Source organism: Dioscorea cayenensis, chromosome 9 (assembly GCF_009730915.1).
Source record: "Dioscorea cayenensis subsp. rotundata cultivar TDr96_F1 chromosome 9, TDr96_F1_v2_PseudoChromosome.rev07_lg8_w22 25.fasta, whole genome shotgun sequence".
Classification (NCBI taxonomy): domain Eukaryota; kingdom Viridiplantae; phylum Streptophyta; class Magnoliopsida; order Dioscoreales; family Dioscoreaceae; genus Dioscorea; species Dioscorea cayenensis.
Genome location: NC_052479.1, coordinates 2025348 through 2049506, shown reverse-complemented (window position 1 = coordinate 2049506; position 24159 = coordinate 2025348). Strand labels below are relative to the sequence as shown.

Here is a 24159-nt window from a genome sequence, read left to right as displayed (position 1 = left end):
CATTATTTTTAATATGAAATTTATAAAACTATCAAAAACCTTCACATAATTTAAAAATAATTTAGTATTGCTCCAAGTTTTTCAAAGTAATTTTGGAATTAATTTTCTCCATTTTAATAATAAAATATATTTAATTTATTAATTTTAAATTAGATACACATTTTTGGGTTTGGAAGAGAACAAAAATGATAATTAAGGCTGTTTTCTAAAATAAAATATATATTTGGAGAGATGGAATGTTAAATATATTATTCACTTGCCAGTTTTGTCCCTAAACCTCAAGGCCCAACAAGTAGTAAGAGCTCAAAATCTTAGAGTCACAAACACACAAATGCAATATCAGACTGAAACAGAAAACCCTAACTACATCTTTTCAATAGAGTTTCAACAATGTATTCACTTTTCTTTTAGCTACTACTGAGACTAGTCTTGACAGGTCAGAAATTTGGCTTTCCAACTAAAAAAAAAAAAAGAAAAAAAAAACTAGCAACAGTTGATCTCTAGTTTCCATTTTACATTCGGATATCCAACTCGTATTCTTTAATAGACATGATCTCAAAATAAGCAATCAATGTTCTCTTCGAAAGAGGCCCTTCTGTCTTTGACTCATTCCTCACTGGACATTATTCAAGGCCGGCCAATCATATGTCTTGCCGGAATATAAGAAGGAGATCATTCATCACTCGACCTTCGCAATTCCTCCTCCCCCAGGCATACTACTCTCCGCAACAGTCTCCCTCACAAACCTGAGCAACCACAATGTTGCATTACAATTTTAAAGAAAGCGCTCGTTTGTAAAATGTAAGCATAACAATATTCTAAATTTCTTCTTCCTCATGGTAAAAGCTGAAAAACAATCACAGAAAAAGAAAAGCATGGAGTTTCATACCTAGCGAGCTTATCTTGGGATGATTGCAACACAAAAATTGCAAGAATGAAGGATAGGACAATACCTGTATGCAAGCAGATTGCAAATGTAATTTAGAAATTAGATTGTTATTCTTTGCTATAAGCAAATGTATAACATGTGGTAATATTGATTTCCTGGATCATTCATCAGTGCAATTTACTGATGTGCAGTTCCTCTTAAATTAAATCTCAGATGGTATATTTCCATTTCACTACATACAGAATGAAAATGCTTCTAGATTACACCAAACTATAATTAAGGACAAAAAAGTAAAAAAAAATGGGTGATGCCTGTTTCTCATTTCCTACGCGGATTGATAGCAAAAATGTTGCTAGCTCTTTCACAATCTGAACCTCAAAGAAACACTCTCAAACCCAATTTCAGGGCAGAAACACCATGGTTAGATTAAGGTTAGTAAACAAAAATAAAAATAACTTTGTCAAATATGAATAAAAGAAATCTAGCTTCCTATGTAGATTGCAAGCTATATTCTAAAAGCAACAAAATTCATATTTGAAAACCAACATGCAAGAATATGATTAACTTGATTCATGAACAACTCCATATTGAAGTATCCCAATTTCAACATCATAACAGCACTAGATGAAAACAGGGGTTCAAGAATGGAATGATTGCCTTTTACCAGAACTTAAAGAATTTAGGTTTCTTTCAAGCAAATATACACATGGAATTTACCTGATCCAAATAACACATAGAACCCTCCTGCAACATCAATTTCTGAATGTTCCTCCCTGCCATAATATATTTTTAGTAAACATCAATTAACAGTCAAATAAAAGGACAAGACCATGAATAGTTAATTAAAGAAGTTTATAGGTCAAGGTCCTAGTTTTAGAGCCAGTTAGCATACCAACTACAAAAACTTGCACACGATCTATTTCTGTTTACCTTAGAACAGAAAAGAATATGAATTCCAGAAAACAAATCTCATTTAAGAAAGGATTGAGAGTCCAACGAAGGGGGAAATCTTAAAGGTCTCCGAAGGTATTATTAGTCTAAGGTGTGGTTTTTAGACTAGTCCTTAACAGACCTTTTGGCAAGCTTTTGTTTGGAAAGAAAGAAAACGCAAGGCTTTCATATAAAATATTTTGTTACAATATCAATTTTTTCATAATGTGTGCAAATTAGGTACGCATTAAAGAATTCCTTCTGGAAAATATGATGTTGAAAGCTACTATTCACATTCCATGAATGGGATTTGTATGATAATATTTTCATGAAACTTGATGGACCCATAGTCCTGTTATATAATTAGCTTAATATACAAGTATTATAGCAGGAATAATTGATTTGAGAAAATGGAAGGATGACCTCATGCGTCCAATGTATATGATATTTGTGCAAAATCACAGCCAAATACACTCTTTTAGAGCTCCCCAAAAGGCAAATTATCATAACTATGAATAAGATATTCCAAACAATCTCACGAAATAATACTAACCACGTATATCGGACAAGAACATGCTTAGGCCAGTTCTGTGGATCCCAAAAGTGTTTGTGAATATCCTCATGAACCTCAATATCTGGTTGCAAAGGGACATAAATAAAACAAAAGAAAAAGAAAAATGTAAGTAAAAACGTATATTTTACTCCATTGAGGTCAAAACACTCATAGGCAACAAATCATTAAAAAGAACCAAGCCTTAGTGAAAGGTAAAACCTTAAATACTGGCTTTAAAAGTCGAATGAAAACATATTTTTGGGATCTCTTTAACTTCTAATTATAGTTAAAGTATGACAAATATTTTATCCTAAAACATGTAACTTTGCCTCTATTCCTAGACATTTAGTATAAAAACTTGAGAAGCCACCCTTATCATCGACGGATGGAGTGGACTTTCCTCTAAGACAAACCTTACACCTCCACTTCAAAACTTTAAATAGAATTAACATTTTTATTGCCAAGAGTTGGCAGTAGGGCTACAAGCTTGGACTGAGGCCAGCCTGGACTTAACTGTCTAAAAGTCAAACCAAGCTTGAACTTAGACAAGCATGATGATGGCCTAACCTGATAAATGATGCTATTTTCTCTCACAAGGTGTCCTCGATCAAAGTGGAGCTCATTTATTATCCTCTATTGCTTAGATAAGACTCCATGGAGGATGAGTGTTAGGTGATAAAGATCTTCTATTGCATCAGTAATCCTCAAGGGCAAGCATGTCAACTATTTCTTCACAAATTTGTTCTCTCTCATCAAGTAATTTTAAAGGTAATGATTGGGTTAGACCTCTATAGATTCAAAAATTCTGTATGCCAAAGGGGGAAAAAATACAAATCTTGGATAATCATCATTCACATTGATAAATTTCAAGGAAACCTAATAGTGGAGAGTGAGAAGTTTTATGTTGATGAAAAGTAGAGTAATAACTATAAAAGTAAATGCACAAAAACAAAGTGAAGACGATTATAGTACATACAATGATGAGGCATATCTATGACTTTTGCAATGACGCCATGTAGATCACCTCCAGTGTACCTCTGTGAGATAAGTACAAGTTGTTCTTTATATCACACTTTTAAAATGTAAATCCAACATTAAGAGCTTTCATGAAAGTATTATATTTGTAAGAGCTGCTATTAAAGAGTAAATATAATCATAAAACAATTCACATAGCTCACCATAACAGCCAAAGAAAACATGTGCTTATTTAAAAATAAGGCAATTGCTTACCAAATGTACATCAATCATTGGAACTTCAGGGCTTTTGCGGTTTATAACAAGAAGCCATGGGATAAGAAATTTTTCATGACCAACTTGGAATGATCTGCAGATTAGCCATGTCAAAAAGAAATATATATATACATAAATATATATCTCCTCCAGATGAATAAGTTTTGGAGCATACTTAATTAACCATATATCCAAAAAGCATGGGTGACTGCACACAAATCTCACAAAAATATCCTAGTTATCATAGTGTCAATATGAGACACCTAGGATTGTAAGTGACACCGGTAATACTACAACCCAAACTGAAATAAACAAAAACTAAAATTAATTGCTGAGTGGATATTATACAGTGAATAGGGTGAATGTATGCATGCATGCATATTCCTGTTAAGGATCATGATAATATGTGTGCATGCTTATGATGATCAACACATTGGCTATTTTCCTCCAAATATGAAGGTTGCAGAATATGTAGAACCGAACTCCTCAAAACTTTTAACTTCCTGACAATTCAAGATTCATAAAGCTCATAGTCAACATGGGACTAGGCAGGACTAACACATACTCAAATTTTTTAGAATTGGACTGAAAAATCAACATTGTCAATCTTTACAATTATAGTTTAACTATAATATGCAACTGAGCATTCTTTCAAAACTATCTTTTGCTACATCAAATTATAGCATAGATATCTTATATAACAACAAAGAATTAAACCAAAAAAAAAAAACCCTTCAAAATAAACTCACATCTTATAAGGATCAGCTCCAGTATAACCAACCGGCTTCTCAATCGGGATCAAAACCTAATCCAAAAAACAACAAAAATAATAAAAAAAAATCACAAGAAAATGGTGAGGAAACCCTAGCAACAAGACAGCGACAGCAGTAGCACAATACCTCACGATTAACACCGAACATTGGGCAGTGCCGACCGATTACATCATGCCAAACAGTCCTTGACTGAAATTTCACAAAATTAAACAAAAATCATCAAAATCAATGCAAAAAATGTATAAAAATTAGGGTTTTGGTAAATCTCATGCCAAGATCTCTCACCCCATGATACTGTCCGGCTTTGCTCATCGGAACAACATCTCCCGGCCTATATGCGAGAGAGATCGACGCCGAGAGAGAGAACCAGAAGATGAAGAAGAAGAGCATGGATCGAAGGGAAACCCTCGCCATGGCAGAACACGGTGAGATGCTCAGCGACTGAGAAAAACAGAAAGGAGAGAGTTTTACCTTATTTTATTACAAGATTTAATTAATTATAATTAATTTAAATTTTTTTTATAACAATTGATTTTTAATAAAAATATTGGTATTAATAAACGTCATAAATTAGAAAAATTAAAATTTTAATATTAAAATATTTAACTTTAATTAAATTAATAATAGTGTAACTATTTATATTTTCCTTTTTCCCATTCTAGCCCCTTAGTTTATTCATATTTGCCAACATATCATTTTTTTTTTTTTTGTTATAAAATCAAGAAAGTAATTAAACAAACACAATAGTTAACCTCAAGAGAAAGGAAAAATAGTCTTTCTTATTCATTTCATTTGGTATATAATATTATGTGTATTGTATAAGATTACAAAGTCTTTATTTATAGGCTAAAATTCATTTGAAAAGTCACATCTATTAAACGTCCTCATAAATATTATGGGAAGATGAAAAGACATGAGAAGATCAATAGTTTTAGGAGTTTTAAAAGTTCAGCAAATGAAGAGGTTTAGGAGTTTTAGGAGATGAAGAGTTAAATGTGTCATTAAAACCTTACTAGTAAAAAATCCAATGGGCTAAAAATCATGACAATATTAGTTAAAGATCTTTGAGTTGACGAACTTCAATATTATGGACTACCTTTTCAAATATCGTCGTAGGAAGTGCCTTGGTAAACAAATATGCTAGATTATCACTTGAACGAATTTTATTAATATCAAAATTCTGAAGTTCATGAGTAAAAAAAATTATGATAAAATATGCTTTGTTCTATCTATCCGTCTTTCAGTTGGGTAATACATTTAGGACTATCTTCATATAGGACTATTGGGGTCATTTTTCTGGAAGACAAACTACAAATCCATCGAATGTGTTGAATTACAAATCTTAGCCAAACGCATTCTCGGGTTGCCTCATGTATTGTTAAAATTTCTGCATGATTTGATGATGTGGTTGTTATAATTTGTTTCATAGATTGCCATGAAATAATGGTACCACCACATGTAAACAAATATCCTGTTTGTGATCGACCATTATGTGAGTCAGATAAATACCCTGCATCCGCATAACCAATTATATCTGATTTATGTAAATTTGAGAAAAACAAGCCCATATCCATTATACCTCGAATGTAGCAAACTATATGTTTTACTCCATTCCAATGCCTTCGTGTGGGAGAAGAACTATATCATGCTAATAAATTAACAACAAATGAGATATCAGGTCTTGTGTGACCAACAAGATACATTAGTACTTGGTTTGAATTTTAGAAGGTAATTATCCATTCGGATAAAATATGCATCTTCTATGTTGTTAACTCTCATGCTCTTCCTTGGAAACTTGTTCTCAAAATCTTTGTAATTGTTTGGCTATTTAAAGGTTGTTTGAGTTGTGAATCCCTTGTATTGCACCCTTGAATCCATGGAATTAGTATTCCTTTGAATTCCATGAGTTTTGATGGCATTTATGTAGAGTTTTGGTGGGGGAAAGGAGGGTGTTTAAGAGCTCAAAATGATGCCATAGATTTGTTGATTCATGTGTCTAGCTAATTACTACGAGGGTCAGTTCAAGTGGGAGTGTAGAATTTTGACTGGATATTCAGGATTCTACAACTAAAGCTTATCGGTGCTATAGTAAAATCAGGATTGCTACATTACCCGAGACCAAACTCATCAACAATCCAAGGGAAAGACACCAAGTTCTCACAATTATACAATTGACAGGTAAAAGGCACATGAATCAACAAATCTATGGCATCATTTTGAGCTCTTAAACACCCTTCTTTCCCCCACCAAAACTCTACATAAATGCCATCAAAACTCATGGAATTCAAAGGAATACTAATTCCATGGATGCACAGGTGCAATACAAGGTATTCACAACTCAAACAACCTTTAAATAGCCAAACAATTACAAAGATTTTGAGAACAAATTTCCAAGGAAGAGCATGAGAGTTAACTAACCATTTCAAGAGCTAAAAACACAAGCACAACATAGAAGATGCATACCTTATCCAAATAAATGAAAGGAATGGATAATTACCTTCTAAAATTCAAACCAAACAAAATTAGGCAAGAAGAAGAAAGGGTCAGCCGTTGGAATGAAGAAGAGAAGTGTTAAGGGATGAATGAGAAGCTTAGCCTCTAAGGAACCTTGAATTTAAAGGAATGGATAAGGTTTTAAGGGGAAATGACCATTTTCCCCTAAATATTTAATGTATTAACCAAAATACCATGGACTTCAAAAAATGACTAAGTTACCCTCATGCTTATGAAACAAAGACAAGAGTGAATAAGCATTTGGCAAAAGACAACAATGTCCTTGTACATTCAAGAAAAGACATTGGTGAGTAAGCTTGGGTGATAATTACTCAAATGACCCAAACTAACCCAATAAATGCCCTGGAAACCCTCTATCCTCCTAATGGCCAAGGAAGAGAAAATGAGAAGGAGAGTGACAAGCCAAGTATCGTATTAGTGTTCTGATTGCACTAAATTATGGTACTTCATAATCAAGTAGTTCCTCATCATTTTCTCGAGGTAAAAAAAGATCTTTATTCATAACTAGCGACCTTACGACCATCAGTGTAGTCAATGGATGTGATTTATCCATATAAAATTGTTTCAACACTTTTGTAGTGTAAGCTTCATGATGCACAAAAATCCCATTTTTCAAATGTTCAATTTGTAACCCAAGTCTTGTTCTTCCAAGATCCTTCATCTCTAATTCTTTTTTTAAGTAATTTGCAGTCTTTTGAAGCTCTTCTAGAGTTTTAATAATATTTAAGTCGTCAACATAAACTGCAATTATAACAAACTCATTCTTTTCGGATCTCTTTATAAAAATACATAGACAAATAAGATCATTTTGTTTTCACACAAATACCCATTTATATTCAACTGACTTAGGCGTACGAACAACGGGTCCAGAAATGACTTGAATGTGCTAAAATGAACCCTGGCGCTGTGGTACGTGCACATGCATGCTCATTTTCAAGGCTTCAACTGAAGGACGAATTGTGTGCACACAGCCATTGGGGTCGCCGCGCTCATGAGACTCACTAAGCAAGCCTTTGCGGGCCGCTTACACCCACAGGCTAGCCTAGCCAGGAGCCTACAGGCGGCGTGCGCCGGCAGGGCTTGCCTCGTTCTTAAGGCTAAGCCTTGTTTTTGAGTCATTTTGGCTGCCCCTTTCTTCCATCTCTCTTCTTCTTTCTTCCTCCTCTCTCTTGTGCTTCCATTGGAGTTAGAAGAGGAGTTTGCTTGCATTGCCTTTCCACCCTTAGAGCCAAGATTCATCCATTGTGATTTTTAAATCCTTGAGCTAAGCTCCTTCTCCTTGTTTTTTCTTCATTGATAGAGAATTGATGATCTTGAGTTGGTTGTTCATTTTTTTTATTAGTTCTTCTTGTTAGTTATTACTTTGAGAAGTAAAGAGTTTGATTTAGGTTGTTATTATTTCTTTAAATTGTTGTATCCATGATCCTTGGTTGTTTATTGGGATATTTCTCATACTTTTCTATCCATTGGTATCGTTGATGCTTTCCCTACATTTCCATAACTTTCTTTATCATGTTGTACTTGTTATTTGATATCGTTGATTCCTGGGTTTTTATTAGCCTTACGGCAACTCGAGGGTTGAGTGGTAGAGTATTCCTCCTCAGATTGTCGTAGCAGTTGTTGTGTCCTAGAGCCCGCGGAGCGGGGCGTGACATCAACCGACTTTGGTTCATGATAATCATTATTTATCACATTTAACGCTATATTATATGCAAAAATATTGTCAATGTTGACTTCATTTTGGTTCCATTTTATTCCATTTAGAACATAATTTATCGAGATCTCTTTATTTTCACAAATTTTAGGTACCTGTGTTTCTTCTACAATTGGGGATTGTTTTAAAGACTCTTCTAGAATTATTGTATCCTCGATTTGGCCATATAGATTCTTAGCTCCTTTTTTTTTGAGGATTTTTATCTTTGGAACCTACAGGCCTGCGACGCTTCATGCATGCTTTGGATTCATTTGCGACATTAATTTGTCCTACAGGGATATCAATTTTGATTGGAGCATTAACAACTGGTATATGTGATTTAGTCATTTTCTTTGGGTTAATAAATATATATGGTAGTTGTTCAGCTAAACTATTTTAATAAATTATCTTTTAAACTTCTAGTTCACATTGTTTAGTACGATGATCAATATAAGATAATGATAATTCATTCCAACTAATATCTTTTACCAGTTGTTTATTTTTCTCCCCCTAATGTTGGAAAAATTGTTTATCAAAATAACAATCAACAAATTGAGCTTTGAATAAGTCTCTTGTTAATAATTCTAGATATTTTATTATAGATGGAGACTAATACCCAACATAAATTCCTAACCTCCTTTGAGGGCCCATTTAGTACGTTGTACGTGGTGGAGCAATTGCTTCATAAACAACACATCCAAAAATTCTTAGATGAGAAATATTAGGTTCTTGACCAAAAACCAAATGTAAAGAGGAGTACTTATGATAACTTGTTGGTTTGATGCGAATTTAAGTTGTTGCATGCAAAATAGCATATGCCCCCAATAAGAAATTGGAAGTTTTGTTCTCATAAGTAATGGTCTTGCAATTAATTACAAACGCTTGATGAGTGATTCTGCAAGACCATTCTGTCTATGAACATGTGCTACAAAATGCTCAACATCAATTTCAATGGACATACAATAGTCATTAAAAATATGGGAAGAAAATTCAGCAGTATTATCAAAGCATATTTTCTTAATTGGATAATCAGGAAAATGTGCTCGTAATCGAATTAATTGAGTAAGCAATCTAATAAATGCTTGGTTGCATGTTGATAATAAACATGCATGAGACCGTCTAGTTGATGCATCAATTAGAAGCATAAAAAATCTAAATGGTCCACATAGTGGGTCTACTGGCCCACAAATATCCCTTTGCATACGTTTCAAAAATATAAGAGACTCATTTTCAATTTTTACCGGTGATGATAAAAAAATCAACTTTCTCTGAGAACAAGCAACATATGGAAAATCTTTAGATTGAAGAATATTCTGGTTGATTAATGATGTTCACACGAATTCTCAATCATTTTTCGCATCATAATTGATTAGGGATGACCCAACCGCTCATTCCAAATAATAAATGTATTATAATTTGTAAACTTGTGATTTATGGTAGCATATGTTTTAGTTATACTAATATACGTGTAGTACAAACCAGAGGAAAATGCATGTAATTTTTTCAATATGTATTCATTACCTAAGATCAAACTAGTAATTTACAGATATTCAATATTTCCCTCATTAGTTGTCTTAATATAAAATCCATTTCGGTGGATATTCTTAAAACTTAACAAGTTTGTTTAAGACTTGGTAGAATATAATACATTATTGATATAAAATTTTGTTCCTCTACATAAAGACAAATTAGTTATTCCAGAGCGTTCAATTAACTTTGTACTACTTGCTATAGTGCTAACATTGGCTTCTTGCATTACTAAATAAGAGAAGTATTTTTTATCTTTGAGGATAATGCGAGTTGTTGTACTATCAGCGAGACACATATCTATATCATTGATGTTGTTATTAACCAAATGAATATTCATTCTTGAAGCTTGAAAGGTAGAGATTTCGTGTTGATAACATGTTATAAAATTAAGAAAACAAACAAACACAATACTTAAAATGGAGAGGAGAAAAATAGTTTTCTTATTCACTTTGTTAATTCCGTCGGTGTGGTTTGTGGGTTTAGAGAACACTCAAACACTCATAAAAATTTCATACAAAACAAACAAAAGAAGACAAACGAAATTAGCAACTCAGTCGGTGTACACTCACCTACGTCTGGGGCCAAGCACGGAGATAAACAATCCACTAAAAGAGGTGAAAATACATGAGTACAAACATTTTGTTACTCACACTCACAAAGTAAATATCACTACCCTCATTAGATTGTCTAGTGCCCACACTATCTCTAGCTCGTGTGTCACCTATAATCTCAGAGCAAGGTAGCTTATATAGACACCTCAACGTCCCAAAAATAAACCTCTTTTACAATCTCCGCGGCTACTAAATTTAGAATTTTCTAAAATTAGTTGTTGCAACTCCTGTTGTAACTCAGCTTGCAATATGGCCCTGACTGTTGACTTGATTGAGTTTTGGTTCCATCGCGAAGCGACCTCAAGACCCATCAATCTGCAGGTCATGCTTAGTCCGAGTCGATGCAGCTAGATCTCCCGATCACGACTACTAGCAACTTGCCTACCTCCTTAGTTATTCACCACGCAATCCCCATGCAAGGGGTGCACGACTTTGTGCGTCTTCATAAAACTATCCAAATTTGATCTTTAATTCACCCAAGTTTGGCCTTCAAATCTTCCCAAGAATAGATCTTCAATCAATCATTCTAATCATACGAACAAGAGGTATCTCTCCAATTTGGCATGTCTCCAATCATACCCTTAATAATTTTCAATTCATACCTTCAATAGTCTTCAATCATACAATTGATAGGCATTTCTTCAATTAGCATCCATTTTTATTTAGTCTTCAATCAAATCTCCTAAATATGGTCTTGATAAGATCTTGCCTTCAAGTTGTATAGCACATACTGAAAATAGCTCCACCATGATCTCCCAAGATATTTTCCTGCAATCTAAGACTCCTTTCCACGTCACTATGCTTCCCATGTCATCATTTATGCCACGTCACAATGATTGCCACGTCACCTTAACTTAGTGTCAAATCATGGCGATTAAAATTCTTTTGCTCTAATACACTTCATTTGTGTATTGTACAAAATTACAAAACCTCTATTTATAGACTAAAATTCATTGATGGGCCGTTTGGTTCGTGGTAATGACATATTACCACATAATAAGATTACCATGGTAATATGAGTGAGAATGTTATATGGTTAGGAATATTGCGGTAATTTGATATAACCATATTTGGTTGGGAACTCTTATTATTCGGAATAGTTCATTGCCGTGTTTGGTTGTTATGGTAATCAATTTGGTAAAATATAAAAAGTTATAAGATTACCACGGTAATACAAAATAAACATCAAATTTGGTGGTAATCGGATTACCAACTTTCTTAGTAATATTTATAAGTTGCTAATGTAATATTACCATCCAGATACCACCGGTGCAATGCCAAACGTAGCAATATTTTCAGATTGCCATGTAACACGTGGTAATCTTTTTACATTACTGTGAACCAAACGACCCCTGAAAGTCATATTAAATTTTTTCATAAATATTATGGAAAGAGGAAAAAACATGAGAAGATTAATAATTTTAGGAGTTTTGAAGATAAAAAAAATTTAGGAGTTTGGGGAAATGAAGAATTATGCATTAATAGGCATCCAGTCTATTATGTGTCATAACACTTTTAAATTTGTAAATTTAAAAAAGATATAGTGCGATTATTTTTTTCTATCGTATTCATATATTTTTTTTAAATCCATATTTTTCAAAACTTGATTCCGTTTTTTTTATTTGTCCCATTATATTTATACTGTCTTACTTTTTTTTTAAAAAAAATCCATTTTTATATACCTAATTCAGTTTTTTTATTTGTCCCATTTTAGAGTTTTTTTTCTTATCCATTTATAAAATGTTAAATATTATTTTTTCAAACTCTTTTTTTACATTTAATGTACTTTTACAATTTTTAATAAATTATATTCAACTACATATTTTATTAAATCATATTTTGAATAAAAATAATCTTAAAAATTTAATATAATTTTTTTATAAAATTTAAATTACTAACTAATTTTAACCGATTTTTTTAATCCATGTGAATTACTTAAAATAGACTAGTAAAAAGGACCAAAGGTCAGAGGAAGTATATATATTTTTTTTTGACAAATTGGCGATGAGCACCCTCTATTTTAAAGAAGCTAATAACTTGCACAAATGTAAAGTTAATACCTCAACGCACATGTGCCATCATCTTATATGAACTTTGTAGTTCAATCTTGAGTTATCCCCAAAAATGAACATATTATGTAAGGGCTTTTTGGTAATTTTGTCAAAAGAAAGAGATTTTTTTTTAATCAAAACTTTTATCCTATTTTAAAAAAATTGAGATATTCACGTTTCCCACAATCATTATTCTTCTTTTTTTATTTCATTTTAATTTTATCGCAAAAATCCAATTAGTTTGGTAAACAATATTTTCCTCATTAATGCCACACTTTATAGTTTATATGCACATCTTTTAACAATGCACTAAAATAATCACTATACAACTTTAAAAAGTACATAAATTAACCTTTTTTGGTAATTAATTTATTTTAATACGTAATATTATATATAATATATTATTTTATTTTATTTTTAATCAAACATTAGCTATGTATATAATGATCATCGGGTTTATTAACACTAAATCCCTACGTAATATGTTCGTGTTCCATTGAAAAAGCTATTTAAAGCTCAGCTTATACAAGATAAAAGCAAATATATTATAATGTCTGTAGTTGAGCACAGTAAAAAAAAAAAAAAGCTATAGTTAGGATTAATTAGGATTTAGTTGACTTGATTAGCTTTAAGTTTTGGTTTTTTAACTTATACAGTTTTAGTAAAAATAGGTTTGAATAGATAAGATTTATTTAAATACTGTACAACAATTAATTGAACGGTTCAGATCAAAATGCTGTACATTTCATTTTTTACTATCAAGTTTTAGTTAAAATTGATTTGAACGGTTGAGATTTATTCCGATACCGTACAACAATTGATTGGACGGTGTAAATCAAAATACTGTATATCCCATGTTTTACTATATAATTATTTATAAACACAATAATACTATTAAATAAACAATAGATAACCGTTAGTTTGAAATCCAAATAATGGATCAGTTATACAAACATTAGTAAATTTTATATCTCCGCAATGTACTCAGGAGATCCGTGCTCATTAAAACTAATATCACATGTTTTCATGTTTATTTTATTTAACTATTTGAAAAATAATTCTCTGAAAATTTAATCCATGTGCAAAATCACGTGGCTATCAAAAAAAAAAAATTTTTTTTTGATAAAATTGTCGTATATGCCGTCCCCACAAAATACAATGTGTCATTTAATATTTAAAACATAGTATTAAATACTTATTACTGACTTTGCCGGATGCATTTATTGAATGACAATATTAACACGTGGTGTAAGTTTGTCTCTGAAAATTTGACTTTTTAGAAATTTATAAAAGTTTAATCTAAATTAATGTAATTCAAGAAAAACCTAATATTTAATTGTAAATTTGATAAATTTATCTATAATTATAAAGACTTGATTAGATGATTCATAATTAACAGGTTATGTGCATTTGATGAAAAAAATCATTAATATATTTCATATTTATTAAAATTAAATCTAAATAAAAATAACTGTGGGATAAATTTATCCAATTAAAAAAAAACTCTAGAAATCTCCATTCTAAATAAGTTTTCTTAATTATCTTTGTCATTGATCTAAATTAAAAAAAAAACCCTAAATTCTCTATTATATTCCAAATATAACATTATAATTATTTTTTTATTCATATATAAATTATAACGGTTGATATATTATTCTTTATTTTTAACATAGAATTATAATATTAAATTTATTCCACCTAACATTTTTAACTGATTCACAATAGTCATTTAAATAGAATAGCATAACATAAACTAGAGAAAGGACAATTATATATACAAATCGAAACTTTTTTTTGTTCTTAAAGCATCTAATATGAACATAGATGGATGATAGAAAATGCTTGCAGGAAATACTCAGAAAACCTAAAGAAACAAAGGAAAAAAAAGATGCAAATAGATCAAAGGACCTCTTTAAATCTTGAAAAACTCCTCTTTTCCTTCTCTTTCTCCTTCTCCTACTTCACTTCTTCAATGGTCCTTTGAAAACCAAAGCACGGGACAAGAGCGCAGTCACCACTCTTTACCAAATCTGTGGATAATCAGAGAGAAATACATGAGATATCTGATTCATTGCATCGGCGGAGAAAAATGAGATTACCTGCAAGCTGGAGCCGAGAGAGATGGGATCACAGGAGAGATGGAGGGCAACAAGAGGGAGATCAGATCGGAGGATCGACGACTGGTGGACAAGGCTTTGAAAAAAGGGAGGGCTTGGCAACATGAGGGAGATCAGATCGTTGGATCGCAGGAGCTGCTGGGAATGAAAAGATTGAACGAAGAGGAAAGGGTCACGTGATTGGCTAGAGGGTAACTTTAATCCAAACATTTCCCTGCATTTTGACTTACGACCAATTTGGCCGTAAGTCCAAATGCAGCAAAAAGCCAAAAATCAGTGATTTAAATCACAGCATATATCCTTTCACAGCAAACCAAACAACCTATATTGGCATTTTACCTGTAAGTCAAATTACATCACATCTACTTACGGGTAACCAAACAACCCCTAAAGTAAATAAAAAATTTAACTCTTTCCAAATACATACTTGAGAATTAAAAAGGATGTGTGTGGTTAATATATATATATATACACACATATTTTAAACAGAATATTTTTACAAATGATTAAAATGGTCAATGATAAAAAGTGAATTTTTTGTTCAAATCTATTTATATCTAATTAAAAATTAATTCACTTCATTTATCAGTGGTTGCAGTCAATATATACACCAAAAATCACATGCATAGCTAAAATTATTTAACAACACATCCTAATCAAAACCTCACTGAAATTTCATTCATATCTATCTTTATCCAACACAAAAAAAATATCTTTTAATTAATGTCCTGTATCACTGATTATACCAAATTAAATATTAACATTAAAAGAATCTCTATTAACTTTTTTTTTTATCTCTAATTTAATATTAATCTCCCAGTCTCTTAATGTTCTTAATATAATAACCACAACATTAAATTTGATTAAATAATTTTATCACATGGCACATAGAGAACGGGTTAATAAGAGATAAGAATGAATTTTCTATGTCCATAAATTAACTTATGAGCTAGCTTTTTATTCAAAGGCTATTTATAGTGAATAAAAAATTGTATTTTGATTTATATTATTTATTACATATCATGCTCAATATTTTCACAAAAAAATAGAAATATATTCACTCACTCAGTTTTTTTTAATGGATAAACAATAAATTTATAAAAAAAAAAATACAAGAACAGAGTTCATGAAAGGATAATAGTGTATAAAGATGAGGAAAAAAAAACAAAAACCATTCACCTCATTTTTTTTTTCTCATCTAGTTGAAAAAAAAAATTCGCTAAAAGTTGAAAAAAATATTGAAAGAAAAATCCCCCTAATTACAGAAATAGTTCCTCTTAGGGGGTCAAAAACAACTCTAGATAGAACTAGCTGGTGGACTAAATAGAGGCCTGAACCTCCGAATCACACTCTTCTCTCGCAGGGGATCTCAAAACTTGATGGTTCTTTTGATTCTAGTTGAAAAAGAAGTCCACGGGTTACTTCTTAGAAATTTCCATAAACTACATTCATTCAAATCTCTTTATAAATATAATCATCATGGTATTGTATTTACTAAAATTATTTCACAACACATTTTCATAGATGGTTAGGTAATAAATAATCAAAATTATCCTTTCTTTTATACCGATAAATATATGACTAGATTTTTCATTCAAATCTCTTTGTGTATCAAAATTGTATTAACTAAATTTTATATAGTAAGTTTAATATTATAGTTAATTCTTACATTATTTTTTTTACATGTATAATAATTTCAAATTAAAATCACTCTATTTATTTATTTATTCATTTATTTATATTTATTTTGACAATACAGAGAAGCAATCTCACCTACACACTTTAAATTTTCAACTATGTTTTGAGAAATAGTCAAATTCTCAATCTGTCTCATAAGAGTTAATGGTACTACCACTCACCTATTGTAAGGATAATGAACTCAAAATCATTTACTATTATTTAAATTTGAATTTTCATTCAAACCTTTATATTTTCAGTAGAAATTTCCCTTAATTTTACATTATCTTGCTCTTAATATTAACTTCAAAAATGAAAAAAAAAAAAATTCCATTCACCTCATTCTTTCAAGGTTTTTTTTTTTTAATAAAAAAAAAACCTTAATTCTTACAAGCTTGCCAAGTTGGTGGGCCCTTATCAAAATGGGCCGTTGACACGTCTTTATTGTAAGAGAAATAAAAAAAGAAAAAAAATAAAAAAAATAAAATAAAATATATTATAAAAAACGCTTGCTTTCCAATGTCTCCACAAATCAGCTAAGTAGAGACTCGAGAGACCCCAAAACAGAGAGAGCCTTCCGCAAAGGGTTTTTGGAGACTGAATCCGAAATCAAAACCATCGGATCTACCATCAAACCCTTGGGAGATCCCTAATCTCCCTTCTTTTTTCCATTCTTCGATCATTCGCAGTGGAAAGATCGGATCTTGGCGATCAACTTGATGTTTATCTTCCCCGCCGATGACGTTTTTGGCTGAAATTTGCGATTTTTTGGTGTTCGGATGGTGTTTTGATATATCATTTTGTGTTTGATCTGTTTGTGAAGGTGTTTTTTTTTAGCATGGGGGATTTGCAAGGGTGGTTGCCGCGGGCTGATGGTGTGGCCGGGGAGTTGAACCCCGCGCCGGCGTCGCCTCCGGCTGTGGAGAACCCTCATCCGATGGTGATCGAGTCTGTGCGGTGGCGCCGTGCTGAGAATGCTACCGGGGCGATCATAGAGAGGATTCAACCCACTCGGGTGTCTGAGGATCGGAGACGGGCTGTGGTGGATTATGTTCAAAGGCTGGTGAAACACTTTACTGGTTCTGAGGTTATTCTTTCAACTCCTTTGCTGGTGAAACACTTTGCTGTGTTTATACTTCATACTTGTTCTGTTTGTGCTATACAATTTTGTTTTATTTTATTGTTAATTTACTGATTAATGTGTTTGAATTTCTCTGGTTTCTTTGGATTATTGGTTTTCTGCTATTGTTTTGGCATTGGTACAAATGTGATGAATGCTTGTGTGTTTGTTTAGAGTTGTCCCCTTTGTAAAGAGTATTTTTACTTGTCAGATTGACACAGACAAGATCGGAGTTTTTTTTTTTTTATTTGTTTTGCTTTTATCCAGTGATTTGTGTTTGTCGATAAGCGACGTTTGTTTCATATGGTAGTATAGAATATGTGGATGTGGCTTCTTGTAAAGATTGACATGAATGGTGCCATTGTTACTGAGCAATAATGGCAAGGCATTTAGTGGATATTGAATTAGGCGATTTTCTCCTATTTAGAGCTTTGAAATATAAAGTTTCAACTTGACAGTGAAGCGTAGGAAAAAATTACTTTTATGCAGGGATGCACATGTGCATGATTTCTGAGTTTATGTGCGTTTCATAGCTCGTGTAGTAGTTGAGAAATAATTGTGCGTCAGCATCACTCCAATTTTGATTTTTGGAGAATCTAATAGTCGAAATGCAATTTAATAAAATAGTCAGCGCTAATGTTTAGTATCTGACTTTTATTTTATCTATGGTTCCTTCATGTTTCAAGGATGTTAAAATCATGGCATGTAAAAAAAAAAACCAATCATTTTTAGACCCTTAGCTGGAATGTGATTAATTTTATATGATAAAAAGTGAGGTAGATGGTAATTTCATATTGCATTTCTAGTGTTTTGATGAGCAGGAAAATTAATATACTGAATGCATTGCTATGAGGTTTGTTGGGCAACTATTATAGAGAACAATTTGCACGCATGCTTGTGAGTGCCAGTATGTATGTCTCTTTCTTTAAAGCCTATAGACCTCTTGATGTTTAAGTGTTTGATTTGTGTAATCAATGCTGTCTCACTGCTATTGGGGTCCTGTGAAATGCAGTTTATCCTTCTTTGGCAATAACTAGAGGATACATTCTGTTCTTATCACTTATATTTTTTCCAGAATTTTTGTCTCTCAATTTCTTTTATGCTGCTATCTGCAGGTTTTTCCATTTGGTTCTGTTCCATTGAAGACATATCTTCCAGATGGGGATATTGATCTTACAGCGCTTGGCATGCCTCAATATGAGGATGCTTTGGCCAATGAAGTACGTTATGTACTTGAAGCTGAAGAGAAGAATAAGGATTCTGAGTTTGAAGTGAAAGATGTCCAATACATAAATGCAGAGGTATAAATTTTGCTAATTTTTGTTCATGATCAGGAGATGCTACTTGTTTCAGATTATTATTTTCCCCATGAGAAGGACATATATAGTTTTTTCAAAAGTTTTTATTGTAAAAGATTTTTGAGTGATGTGGTGTGTGATCCTGATGGATCCTTGTGGTTTCCACTCTTTTGGATGAGCAATCTCTTCCCATTTTTGACCATATCAGGTTGGCTGATACTCTTTTCTCTGCCTGGATATTCTAGCCGCTCTTGTTGTCCATTGTCAAACTAATCAGTCTCTCAAACTGAAGATATTTGGTATTTTTGAGCGCTTGTTATCAAGCTGAGGGTCTATTCATAGTTTGGAATACTTTGTTAAAGATAACCGTTTATCTGTGTTTACTGTCCTATCCGCATATTGGTGACACGTTTTCAATGTATTTATGGAGGTTTCATGGTTGAATACAACTCAATGTCTTTGTAAGAAATTTGTAAGCATGAAGCTATTTTGTTGAAGGTTTCACTATAAAACTATAAAACTAGTAGGCCTCCATAGTTTGCATCATTTGAGATTATTAGATGATTATGCATGACTGTCTCCATATTGCATCATGCTCCATTATACTTGGCAATGCCAAATCTGTATAACTTAATTGAATCAAACAATGTTTATAGAGGTATTTTTCTCTCTTTATAACCAATAGTTAGCATGGGCTACTTGCTTTTGTTGAGTTGTTTTCAATGTCTGTTGCAGGTTTTGTTATTCTCTTATTTAAGTCATGTTTTGGCCAAGCGATATATATCTAAACATGGTTTGCATACCTAATCCTTAATATTGCTTTCATTAGTTTATAGAATATATTGGGTCTCATATTTGTATCATTCAGTTGGCTTTGGATGTTACCAAAACGTTTCATACTTCTTCATAGATTTCTAGATTTTACTGGTCTCTGAAGTTTAGTAGATTGCCAGAATCATGGCAATTTCTCTGACCCATTTTATAGCTTATACTATATATATGTTATGCTATTAATAACTGGAAAAACCTTTTAGTGTATGCTTAACAATGAGAGTTGTGACCTGAATGTTTTTTAAGTTTGTTAGATGCGATCGTAATAATTTCATGGTCATAATTACTGGAGTAGGCCATGTGATTCTTTATGGTTTGGTACTCATTCTGATTTCTGTCATATATATTTGCATGTTTATGTTCAAATAAAGTTTTTGCAAAGTTTGGACAACAAGTTGTCTGGGCGATATTGTAATGTTTTCTGTAAATTTATCATGGTCCAACTTTGTAGAGTTCTGCACATTGGGTATATGTGAAGTTACTGGCAAACAGATTACACTGACATTTAAACTTTTAATTTGATGATGACTGATGGGATTTCTGGTTCTAGGTAAAACTTGTGAAATGCCTGGTGCAAAATATTGTTGTAGATATCTCTTTTAATCAAATTGGAGGGCTCTGTACACTATGCTTCCTGGAGAAGGTATCTACCAACTTTAATTGTTCTCTCTTCTTCATAATTTTCTAAATATAATTGTGCCTTCTTCCTGACCGTTCATCTATTCAAACTGTTCTGGTCTTCATAGGTGCTTACATCAACATTGTTTCTTCAATTCAGGTTGACCTAGTCATTGGAAAGAAAAATCTTTTCAAACAAAGTATCATACTGATAAAAGCATGGTGTTACTATGAGAGTCGAATTCTCGGTGCTCATCATGGCTTAATTTCTACATATGCATTGGAGACCTTGGTCTTGTATATTTTCCATCTTTTCCATTCATCTTTGGAAGGCCCTCTAGCGGTGAGTTCTTAAAGGAGCTTCACCTTTATTAAGGGATCTCCAAATGTAAAGTTCTTTTTTATTATATTTATTACATCTTCATAATAGTCTCTCTTTGTAGGTTCTATACAGGTTTTTGGATTATTACAGCAAATTTGATTGGGACAACTTTTGCATTAGTTTACATGGTCCAATACCTCTGTCTTCCCTACCGGAACTTGTGGGTAAGTGACTTCTAATTAATCTGATTCACTTGACCTACAAGTTAGATTTCTTGATGCTTACATTTATTTCTACAGCTGAGGTACCAGAAAATGATGGAGGTGAATTATTACTCAGCAAGGAGTTCCTCAGAAGCAGTATGGATTCATTCTCAGTTCCACCTAGACCAGGAGAGAACAGCCCTCGGGCTTTTATGCCAAAACATTTGAATATAGTTGATCCGCTCAAAGAGAACAATAATCTGGGACGTAGTGTTAGCAAAGGTTTTAATCCTTTGTTGCGCTTCCTTTAAGTTCTTGTTCTGGTTCTTACATGTCTTTTCAATTTTGGCTTATTTTGTTTTAATATTTTGACACTTCTGTAGGTAACTTTTATCGGATACGCAGCGCATTTACGTATGGTGCCCGAAAACTTGGTCGGATTCTTCTACTGTCTGAAGAGAGAATTGCAGAGGAACTTTCTAAATTCTTCACAAACACCTTGGAGAGGCATGGGAGTGGGGAAAGACCTGATGTGCAAGATGAGCCTCCCTTTAATACATATGGTACAATCATTGATGATGATGGGTTTGGCCCTGCACCATTCGATTTAAGGGCCAATAAACACAAGGAAGATGAGTCAACTCTGCAATCACCTCATGCTGAATCCTATGGAGTATGGGAAATCAACAGACTTAAATTTTTGGGTTTGGATGAGGACCGTGGTTCCAGAGCCCAATCAGGGGAACATCAATTCAATCACCAAATTCCTGTCAATTACCTGCAGAGCCATGTAAAAGTGGAAGCAGATGGTCTTGGAGATGGAAATGCTGTGTCAAGAAAACGTTTGACTGGTGATGCTAGGGATCTTGCTACCAGTAGAACTAACAGTTCAAAAAACATGGCTGACACATTGAAGTCACCCTCAAACAGTGAAACATGCCTTTCACCATCCAGTCCAGCATATTATGCACCACACCACTTTTTCCAGCCAGAAGATGTGGTTGGAAATGGTCCTACCAAATTTGGAACAGAGAAATATACTAGAGGCTTTACTCGAAGTGATGAATTTTCTATTCCTACTCAGCAAGACTCTCATGAGACTGAGTCATCAGGTGGTACTCCGTCTTGGATATCTAGTAACCATGGGGTTTCTACATCTGTTAGTTACATTGAGGAATTCACACCGTCAAATTGGAAGATTCACCAACCAGAAAATTTGAGCAATGTTGACATCGTTGCAGGAAGCAGTGATGGAAATGATAATAAAAGTCCAAAACCCACGTGCCTGGCAGATCTTACTGGGGAGTTTGAAATACATTACAAAAGTCTTCTGTATGCTCAATCTTGCCATGAGTTCATGTTAAGTGGGTTTGGATATCCAAATCATAGATCATCACCACCCCCATATCGTGGCAAAACCTCATGGGATGCTTTTCGTAGGCCAAATTTTTATATGCCTGTGAATGCAAATGGACTTGTGCATGGACAACCAATTCTTCATGGTCATTATCCTGTAAGCTCCCCCATAGCACCTTCCACTTATGGAGAAGATTTGCAGAAGCCACGTGGAACTGGCACTTACTTTCCAAATGCAAATGCGGTGGTATGCATGTATAACTCAACTTAATTTTCTGACTCTGATCTATCTTTTGTTTAAATTTTTGTCCATAGATGTTTCTGGATTTGGTTAACTAATCTATTTAGGAGTTATATATATATATATATATATATATATATATGCTAATGGAACAACTTACGTTGAGAAATCATTTCTGTTATAGAAAATAATATACTGATACTAGCTCCTTGCAGTATTTACTTTTACCTTTCTATTTTCATCTTGTTGAAAGTTCTTTTTCTCTTTGGGTTCTGTAGAATTATCGTACTTACCGAGAAAGACCAACACATGGAAGAGGAAGGGCTTCAGCAAATATTCTACCAAGGAACCGGAACAATGGCCGGCCAATGACACCACCTGACATGAGCTTCCAAGAGAAAGTCAGTCATGACCCACCTTCGCCATCACAGTCTCCCAGTTTAGGTTTAGGTGGTAGTGGCCGTGGCAAACCTGCGTTGTTGGACATACTGCAAGCTCCTCGTCCCACTGTGAAAGGAGTTTCGCAAGCCAATGGACTTGTGTTTCCACCTGATGGCAGAGTAGAATTTGGCAGTGTTCCACTTGGATGGTCATCTTTGCTAGAACCCGGTAGGAGGTTGGATTCTGTCAGTCCTCATAATCAGAGCTCTGCATCAGTGATTCTTACACCAACAGCTCAAAAATTTGTTCCAAGCTCAACTAGTGAAAGGTAATTATCGTTACCATACAAAATATTAACAAACAATGAAAAACAAGACAATATTTACCAGTCCGATTTGCATATTAGGTTAACTCATTTATTGTCTTGGTCTTCAAGTTCACTGTCACAATTATAAATAAATATGGTCAATAGTTCATATGTCTTAACAGTCTCTTCTACATGGCAGGCATGCTATTTAGTGAAAAACTTATCCTAATCTATTAACTGCATTGAGGTTCGGCATTTGGTAATTTCTTTTTATCGTAGCGAATGCTACCAAATACCTTCAAATTTTTTGCAGGCCGAAGCAGTCCTATCAATTGAAAGACGATGACGACTTCCCTCCTCTCTCTGGCTGACAGCACTGTAATTTCAATACATGTGAAGATAATCCAATTACATAAAGAGAGTGTTAAACTGTTGAACCTCGTGGTGGAAATTCACCGGGGGCAGCAGCAACATCCGAAGTGCAAGAGTGAACGCCGTATTCATCGGTGCTCCATGTAAATGTCAATAACCGTTCCACCCTCGTCAGGTGGGGATAAACAGGATTTGTTGTTAAAAATTATTTCCTGTCGCGGCCCAGTTTTCCGGTTGTGGGTGGTGAAAGCAGTAAGTTTGGTTGTCGTTGTAGCTTGTTGTCTTTAACAGTCTCTCAGACATAAACTAGTTGTTGTATCGTCGTCGTTCGATTTGTTACTTAGAGAGTCATCTTTACTCAGGTTTTAGGAGATACCGGTGATCATCGCTGCTGCTTCATCGTCGTCCATCCGGTTATCGGCATTAAATCGACTGCATGTGGTTGTTATGATGAGCATGTTGTATGGGCTTGTTTTTGTCTGGTTTGTTGCATGGATCTGGAAAGAGCTTTGTAAATTTGATGAAACCTTTTCAGACTAGAA

At 33.3% G+C, this 24159-nt stretch overlaps 2 protein-coding genes across 4 annotated transcripts; one reads left to right on the top strand and one right to left on the bottom strand.

The window, feature by feature from the left end:
* Positions 1-345: 345 nt before the first annotated feature.
* Positions 346-4837, bottom strand: LOC120269386. Its single transcript, XM_039276724.1, has 9 exons — positions 4661-4837; positions 4502-4564; positions 4352-4407; positions 3603-3696; positions 3349-3409; positions 2373-2454; positions 1607-1662; positions 890-953; positions 346-746 (listed from the first exon to the last, which is right to left on the bottom strand). The coding sequence occupies exons 1-9, from the start codon at positions 4787-4789 to the stop codon at positions 680-682; spliced, it is 672 nt and encodes a 223-aa protein (XP_039132658.1). The 5' UTR covers positions 4790-4837; the 3' UTR covers positions 346-679.
* A 12266-nt stretch (positions 4838-17103) lies between these two features.
* Positions 17104-24156, top strand: LOC120268803. 3 transcript variants are annotated; one of them, XR_005539037.1, is made up of 10 exons: positions 17104-17655; positions 18804-18989; positions 20368-20460; positions 20596-20778; positions 20879-20981; positions 21057-21242; positions 21344-22563; positions 22836-23266; positions 23559-23869; positions 23980-24156. XR_005539037.1 is itself a non-coding variant. In XM_039276069.1 (9 exons), the coding sequence occupies exons 1-9, from the start codon at positions 17407-17409 to the stop codon at positions 23614-23616; spliced, it is 2709 nt and encodes a 902-aa protein (XP_039132003.1). In that variant the 5' UTR covers positions 17104-17406; the 3' UTR covers positions 23617-24156. The 3 variants fall into 3 exon arrangements, 2 of the variants coding, with proteins under 2 accessions (XP_039132003.1, XP_039132004.1); XM_039276069.1 differs by having other exon boundaries at positions 23559-24156; XM_039276070.1 differs by lacking the exons at positions 23559-23869; positions 23980-24156 and having other exon boundaries at positions 21344-22571; positions 22836-23070.
* Positions 24157-24159: the final 3 nt, after the last annotated feature.

Excerpts from the sequence above, each read along its gene's own strand:
- LOC120268803 (XM_039276069.1), top strand. The coding sequence starts at position 17,407 with ATGGGGGATTTGCAAGGGTGGTTGCCGCGGGCTGATGGTGTGGCCGGG. Across the intron at positions 17,656-18,803 it reads AACACTTTACTGGTTCTGAG|GTTTTTCCATTTGGTTCTGT; the intron begins GTTATTCTTTCA and ends TGCTATCTGCAG. Across the intron at positions 23,267-23,558 it reads CCAAGCTCAACTAGTGAAAG|GCCGAAGCAGTCCTATCAAT; the intron begins GTAATTATCGTT and ends AATTTTTTGCAG.
- LOC120269386 (XM_039276724.1), bottom strand. The coding sequence starts at position 4,789 with ATGGCGAGGGTTTCCCTTCGATCCATGCTCTTCTTCTTCATCTTCTGG. Across the intron at positions 4,408-4,501 it reads TGTTCGGTGTTAATCGTGAG|GTTTTGATCCCGATTGAGAA; the intron begins GTATTGTGCTAC and ends TTTTTGGATTAG. Across the intron at positions 3,697-4,351 it reads GGAGCTGATCCTTATAAGAT|ATCATTCCAAGTTGGTCATG; the intron begins GTGAGTTTATTT and ends GCTAATCTGCAG.